This window comes from Dasypus novemcinctus, chromosome 20 (assembly GCF_030445035.2).
Source record: "Dasypus novemcinctus isolate mDasNov1 chromosome 20, mDasNov1.1.hap2, whole genome shotgun sequence".
NCBI lineage: Eukaryota > Metazoa > Chordata > Mammalia > Cingulata > Dasypodidae > Dasypus > Dasypus novemcinctus.
In genome coordinates, this window is record NC_080692.1 from 17,654,649 (window position 1) to 17,662,343 (window position 7,695).

A 7,695-nucleotide genomic window follows, 5' to 3' on the forward strand; every position below is an offset into this window, starting at 1 on the left:
TGGAATCCAGTCCTGGTTTCCCCGCCGCCAGCCTCCCTTTCCGCCCCGGCGGGGCTCGCGGCCGCCCCCGCCCCGCCCGGCGTCACCGCGGCCCGCCCCGCTCCTCGCCGCCCCGCGCTCGCACGCACCCGGGGCTCGGCGCGCCCAGTCCCGCGGCTCCAGTCCGCGTCTCGCGGCCGCCCGACCCGGGTACGAGTCCCGGCCGCCGGGGAGGCGGCGGCGGCGGCGGCGGGCCCGGCTCCCCTCGGCCGCCTCCAGCCCGGGGCCGGCGGGGAGGGAGCATCTGGGCAGCCCCCCGGAGCCCCGCGGAGGACAATGCACCCAGGGCTCGGCAACCCGCGCGCGGTGTCTGCCTCGGCCGCCTCCTTCCCGCCGCCCCCCGCCGCCGCCCGGCTGCAGCCCCTCTTCCTCCGGGGGGGCTCCTCCCGCGGCCGGAGAGGCTCGGGCGACAGCAGCACCAGCACCAGCACCAGCCGGGGGGGCGGCGGCGGCAGGCGCGGCGGGGGCGGCGGCGGCTCCCCGAGCAGCAGCACGGGCGCCGAGCGCGAGGAGGACGACGAGAGCAGCAGCGTCAGCAAGCCGCTCGTGCCGGCCGCCGCCGGGCTCCCGGGACCCCCGGCGCCGGGGGGCGCCCCAGCCGCCGGCCCCGCGCCCGCCGCCTTCTCCTCGTCGGCCGCCACCTCCTCCTCCGCCTCCACGCCCACCTCCTCCTGCAGCATGACCGCCGCGGACTTCGGCGGGGGCGCGGCGGCCGGGGCCGTCGGGGGCCCGGGGGGCCGCTCGGCGGGGGGCGCGGGCGGCCCCGGGACGGGCAGCGGCGCCTCCTGCTGCTCGTGCTGCTGCTGCTGCGGCGGCGGCGGCGGCGGCGGCGGGGGCCGCCCGGGCCGCCCGGGCCGCCGGGGTGGGCGCGGCGGCTGCGCCCCCAGCCCCGGCTGCCGCTGGGGCTACCAGGCGCTGTCCGTGGTGCTGCTGCTGGCGCAGGGCGGCCTGCTGGACCTGTACCTCATCGCCGTCACCGACCTGTACTGGTGCTCCTGGATCGCCACCGACCTGGTGGTGGTGGCGGGCTGGGCCATCTTCTTCGCCAAGAACAGCCGGGGCCGTCGGGGCGGCGCGGGGGGCGGCGCGCACACCCACCACCAGCACCACCACCACGCGGCGCCGCCGCTGCACCTGCCCGCCGCCTCGGCCGGGGCCGGCGCCAAGGCGCGCGGCGGGCGCGCGGGCGCCGGCGGCGCGGGGGGCGGCGCGGGGGCCGGTGGGCCGGCGGGCGAGTTCGCCTTCGCCTACTTGGCCTGGCTCATCTACTCCATCGCCTTCACGCCCAAGGTGGTGCTCATCCTGGGCACGTCCATCCTGGACCTCATCGAGCTGCGCGCGCCCTTCGGCGCCACGGGCTTCCGCCTCACCATGGCGCTGTCCGTGCCGCTGCTCTACAGCCTGGTGCGCGCCATCAGCGAGGCGGGCGCGCCCCCGGGCTCGGCGGGGCCCCTGCTCCTGCAGCCGCAGCAGCACCGCGCCGCCGGCTGCTTCCTGGGCACGTGCCTCGACCTGCTCGACAGCTTCACCCTGGTGGAGCTGATGCTCGACGGCCGCGTGCCGCTGCCCGCGCACCTGCGCTACCTGCTCATCGCCGTCTACTTCCTCGCCCTGGCCTCGCCGGTGATCTGGCTCTACGAGCTCAACGCGGCGGCCGCGGCGGCGTCGTGGGGCCGCGCCTCGGGGCCCGGCAGCTGCAGCCGCCTCCTCCGCCTGCTGGGCGGCTGCCTGGTGGACGTGCCGCTGCTGGCGCTGCGCTGTCTCCTGGTGGTGAGCTTCCAGCAGCCCCTCTCCATCTTCATGCTCAAGAACCTCTTCTTCCTCGGCGGCCGCGGCCTGGAGGCCCTGGAGGGCTGCTGGGACCGGGGGAGTCGGGCCTCCCCCAGTCGGGCCAGGGGGGGCTACGGCGCCCCGCCCTCCGCCCCGCCGCCGCCTCCGCCGCCACCGCCGCCTCAGGGAGGCTCCCAGCGGGGCCACTGCATTTCGGAGAACGAGGGGGGCCCCCACGGCTATGTCAATACCCTGGCCGTGGCCTCCCAGAATTGAGCGGATGAGGGCACGGGTGCCTGGCGTTTGGGTTGAGAGTTACCCCCAGCTCTCTCCTCTGTCCTCCTCTCACCCAGATTTGGTCAGGCTGTTTGGAAGAGGTAACTGTCAAATAGGGCTAAAGGCCAGTGTGTCCTGCTGTACCCTTTGGGTCAAGACTGCTAGGAGGGAGACCAGAGCTAATGGTGAGGGAGGTAGGTCCACTTATTCTATTCTCCCTTCTCGGGCACCCTAGCCTGCTCCTAAGCTCCAAGGGGCTGGATAGCTCTGCTGCTTGCTTTTCTCACCTCCACCCTAATTTCCCATCCATTGTGGGGAAAAATAGAAGACAGGTGGGGGGCCACCCCCTGCAGTGGGTCCTGGGCTTTACTTGTCTCCTCCCTTGCTTGGAAGTGCCAGCCTCTTCCAGGCTGTGGCTGGTGGCCGTCGTCCCACGCCTGGAAACTGACCCAGAATCCACTGCCCCCCCCCATGGGTTGACTGGATTTCTTCCAGATGGTTGATGCAACATGTGTGTCTGTGCGTGTGTGTAGTGCTGTTTTCTCGTGTCCACCCTGTGGCCCCTTACAAATGGTGGGAGGCCCTGCTCTCCTCACTACATATACCACCTCCCCTCTTTTCCCCCCTGAACTTGTGGCCATGAATTCCCATGAAGAGCTGGGCCCCTGGGAGCTGCCCAGTTGCTCTCCTCCAAGAAAGAAACCTACCTAGGCTCTTCCTCAAACCTGCTCCTCTTTTCTCAGCTCAGGGGGAGGAGGGGTCCACACTCTAAGGACCAAACTGCACCCTTCCTTGGGTGAGTGAGCATTTCTACCTCCATGCTGTCACCTTCGTCGCATCATGCACTGATGCTGCTTGCAAAAAAAGCAAAACAAAACCAACACAAAACACTCAGAAGTTGCATTCGACATGGCCACTGGATCCAGCTGCGGTTTGGTGCCCGTGTTCCTACAGGGTCTGTGGAGTATCAGCCATTGGCCGCCCTCCCCCGGGCTCTCCCTCTGAGTTCCCCCGGAACTCGTGTCCCTGCCTGGGGTCGGGTGCTGTTGGGGTCGGATCTTGGCTCAGAACAGCACCTTTGGTGGGGTTCCTGGAAGGATGTGAAGATGGTCTCCCATGGGCCCAACCCAATCCCCGGTCCTTCTAGGAAGCTTGGGGTAGAGCAGAAAGGGGGTGGCGCCCTTCCCCCTCTGCTCTGGCTGGACCCCTGCCCCAGCCTTCCTCCACGAAGCTCCCCTTGTAGAGGTCGGTGAGAAGACCTGTAGTCTTGACGTCGGATCTCATTCTTGGAAACTTTGGGGTGAGATGAGATTTTTTTTTTAGGGGAGGTAAGGGTGCTGGAGGACAGGAGGAAGCAAGGCCAGGCAGTACTCACTTTCCTCTACCCCTCGACTAGGATGATGGGGTGGGGCGAAATTTTCAGAATTCTTGTTTCCTCTTCTCCCTTATGCCATAAACTGCCAACAAGGGACCAGAAGTGAATTTTAGTTCCTACTCTGTCACTCACTGGCTGAGTGACACATCAATTTTACCTTCTGGGCCTCAGTTTCCTCCCCTTTCAAAATGAGGAGTCGGATGAGTGATGTCGAAGTTACCTTCCAACTCCAACCTTCTCCAAGGTGACGAGTCTTTGAAGCCTGGTCTGAAGGCCCTCTAAAGGTGGCTAGGAGAGAGCCGGCCAGCGTGGACTTGTGGAAGGCTCCCCGCTGCTGCCCTGGGGTGGCCGGGGCTTCGGGCTGGGAGAGCGGAGGGGAGGGCGGCTTGTGATTGGCTGGGCTGGGATTGCAGAGCTTGACATAGCTGCACGGTCACTGGCCTTCCAGCAAGTGACAAGCCACTGACCTGGGCCGGGAACTGATTTTGTGCGGTCCGGCTGGGGTTGTTTCAGAAGAGAGGGCCCCTTGGAACCCCTATTTCCCCAGCTTCTTTGGCACTGGCTGGAAGGTCTCTGCAGAGACAAGAGGGGCCAATGGCTTTACCAGAATTCTCTCGAGCCTCCCCCTACTCTCAGAGCAGGGCCTGATGGGGGGGGAAACGATGTTTACACACACTGCCTGATCTGGCCTCCAACCCCAGTAGGACCAACCCCAGCTGGCCGGATTGTGCAGCGAGTTGTATTTTATGCCTTCTCTTCTCTCCCCTGCTGCTTCCTCGTCTCTCCCTTTGAATTCCATGTGCTCAAGGTTCCAGGCCCCAGACCCTGGCTGGGTCCTTTAGCTGCTCCCCGTTCCCACAGCCTCTCTCCAGCTTTGCTGTTTCTCTGCTACCTAATCTCAGTGACTGTGAAAGGCCATCGTGTCTGAGCCATGGCCAGCTCCTGGCTGGCCCCTGTCCCCCCTTCCCCCCGCTGAGTGACTGCCTGTAAAATCCCCGAGTGCTGTTTGGTTTTCTGGTGGAAAGCTGTGATAGGTTCCAATGAGCTACCACTTCCCTGGGTATGTTAAGACTGCTTGCAACTGGGTCAAATCCTGGCTGAGGCCAGGCCTGTTTGGGCCCTGTTGACTGTCCCCAACTCACCCCTGCACATCCTCTTTCAAACACTTGGTGCAAGCTATCTGTGCTCAGGGGAGAGCCCAGCCCCTTCCTTCTGGTGTGTTTTTCTTGGGCCCTTTTCACTCTTTTGCCCCATTCACAACTAGAAGTGACCCCGGGCGCTTCCTTTTCCCTGCGTCCAGGGGCATCTGTGATCCAGGGACCAACCTGAGACTCGTGGTCCCCCTGGGTCTAACAGTCAGAAGGTGCCTCTCACCTGAGGCTTATGCCAGTAAATGGTTCCCAGGAAAGAACCATGAGTTGAGAATCTAGTCTTCCCTGTAGTGACATTTGAGCAAGGAAGGTGCTTCTCTCTGAGCCTCCACGAATCCTTATCTGTTTTAAAAAGGGTTAGGGGTGGGGTGGGGAATGGGGAGTTAATGTTTACCTGGTGCAGAGTTTCTGTTTGAGGTGATGAAGGACGGGGTAAAGGATGTTGGGATGGTGGCACAATATTGTGAATGTAATGAGTATTGCTGAATTGTACACGTGAAAGCGGTTCCCCAGGGAAATTTTGAGTTGCATATGTTACTAAAGTTAAAAAAAAAGGGTGGGTGGGTGGGAGTTGGACTACACCCTCTCTAAAGGTCCTGGTTCTGAGTCCACGTGGTTTTGCAGAAGTGAGCTAGCTGCAGTCAGAGCCAGGGAGGAGGGAAGTAGCACCTCACTAGTATCTATCGCGGCTTTTTTTTTTCCCTCCTTCTCTTTTTAAAAATAAAACCAGACTCTGTGCTGAAAATAAAAAACTCGAGACTTGTGACAAGCTTCCTGTGTGATTCGTGTTAGAAGATCTTTCCTGTCCTGGTTTCCTTACCAAATCTTTAAATGTCACGGTGACATTTGCTGTCGTCTTACATAGTTGTGTTAACATCGCGAGGACACCCAGGCTAGTTCTTTCTAGGTGGTTGGTGTACTATCTGGGGAAGCAGTGTGGCTTTGGCCTTGACCGTGTGGGTGTCCAGCCAGGTTTTCTGTAGGTAGAGCTTTCTCAGATGGACTCTTGGCTTGAGAGTTATCTCCCCATGCAACCTGGACTTTCACTCCCATTCCCTCCCCATGAATAGCTTATCGGGGGAAAGACTTGAGAAACTGTTTTTTAAATGCTCTATTCTCCTCTATTACTGTTGCTCTGCCTAGAGCATGAATTCTGATGAAGGACAATGCCATGCTTTAAAAAATGAGCAAACAAACAAAAAAACCTTGTAGGGGATTATTTGCCCAAGGCAGAACATTGGGTTTGCACCAAAATAAAACCAGAGGTATCCAGTGCCATGCAAACTGCTTTCGGTTATTGACCTATAGTTACATGCATCTGGCAGATCCCAAGTCACAGAGTGGGGAGAGCCTGGGGGCCTGGGCTTTGTTTTGTCTTTGACTAGCCATGTGGTTTTGAGCAACCCCTTGACCTTCTGCAGCTTTTTCATCATTTATGAAACAGGAGTGATATTAACCACCTCACAGAGCTGTGGTAAGAATGAAATGAGGTGACATATGCAGAAAAGTGCTTTCCCTCAAGACATTTATTTATAATCATAACTGGTGTATATGTGCGTGTGTAGGCAAACCAAATGCATAAAACAATTAAAGAACATAAGGAAGTGGATGTGGCTCAAGCAGTTGAGTGCCTGCTTCCTACATGGGAGGTCCTGGGTTTGGTTCCCGGTGCCTCCTAAAGACAAACAATGAGCAGACATTGAACAAAAACAAACGAGCAGGAAGCAGCTGTGGCTCAATCAGGTGGGCTCCCGCCTACCATACGGGAGGCCCTGGGTTTGCGTCTGGGGGCCTCCTTGTGAAGGTCGGCTCGCCAGCATGTTGCAGAGAGCCAACTCAGCAAGGTGATGCAATGGAAAGAGAGACAAGTAAAAACACAGAAGAGCGCACAGCAAATGGACAGAGAGAGCAAAAAAACAACAACAACAACAACAAACAAGCTGCAAGGTGGGGGGAATAAATTAAAAAAACAAACAAATGAGCAGGGAGTGGATGTGGCTCAAGCAGCGGAGTGCCCGCCTCCCACATGAGAGGTCTCGGCTTCAGTTCCTGGTGCCTCCTAAAAAACAACACAAAAGCAGACGAGCAAACAGATGAGAGAGCCTTCTGGGGGCGGGGAGGGGAAGCACATGTCACATTTGTACAATAAATATGCATTACTATATATATTAAAAAGAACGTAAGACCATGTCATTTTTTCCCTAAATCTAGATGCTAAATAGGAGAATTTGACTAAAGCGTTTTAGAAATACTTACATATTTCTCATAGTTAAGCTAGCTCTCACTGATTTTGGTGCCCATGCGACCAAAGGGCAGGGACAATAGGGCCATCTATCTCTAAAAGGGCAGGGCGGGGACCATGCTTGGGCCACGTCCGAGGGGCTGAGTCTGACCTGCAGTTCTGGCCCTTGGGAAGGGCACTAAGATTCATCATGGACTTGACTGTGTTGGGCCTCGATGCACATCAGTCACCTCCAAGGTAGCTTTCTGTCCATTTTCCTGAGCCTCAGAGAGATGAGCCTGGTCTGGCCACTTCCAAAACCTCTGCACGATCCCAGACAGCCTTCAGGCCTCAGCTACCTGGGTTCTACTTGCCCTCCGTTTAGGCTCTATGGTTCTCAAAAAGCAGGGGCTGGTTTTCCTTCCCCATGTGAGTGCCACGGAAGAGGTGTGGATGAGCAAGTCGACGGGAGGGACACCACGTCAGGGTGCAGGCAAAAGGAGGGAGCCCTTCGCCCCTCCCCTCCTCCTCTTGGACCCCTGCTTCACCTTCTTCCCTTACATTGGAGAGGAAAGGATGCAGCCAATGAATTACGGGCTGTTCCTCCTAAGGAAGGAATCTGGGTACCAGGAAGAGGCGTGCTTGGGAAGGACTTCTCGGCACCCTTCAAATCATGAGAGGGGACTCCATGCTCCTCCAATGGGTGAGGCCAGCCCAACTGGGTGACCCACCTGCCTTAAGCCAAATGGGCAGGACGAGCACGTGGACCCAGTGTGAGGATTTGGGGGAGGCGGTGGGACCTGGAGAGCTGCGGACAAGCCAGAAGCAAGGAGCTGGACCTGGGAGCCACTGAGGAGTAATGT

The 7,695-nt window shown here is 59.4% G+C and overlaps 1 protein-coding gene across 1 annotated transcript; it reads left to right on the forward strand.

Annotated features, from left to right (window-relative positions):
* The first annotated feature begins 315 nt into the window (after positions 1 to 315).
* Positions 316 to 2,185, forward strand: TMEM121B (transmembrane protein 121B). The gene has a single exon (XM_058282504.2). It carries the CDS (start codon positions 316 to 318, stop codon positions 2,083 to 2,085), a length of 1,770 nt encoding a protein of 589 aa, XP_058138487.1. The 3' UTR covers positions 2,086 to 2,185.
* Positions 2,186 to 7,695: the final 5,510 nt, after the last annotated feature.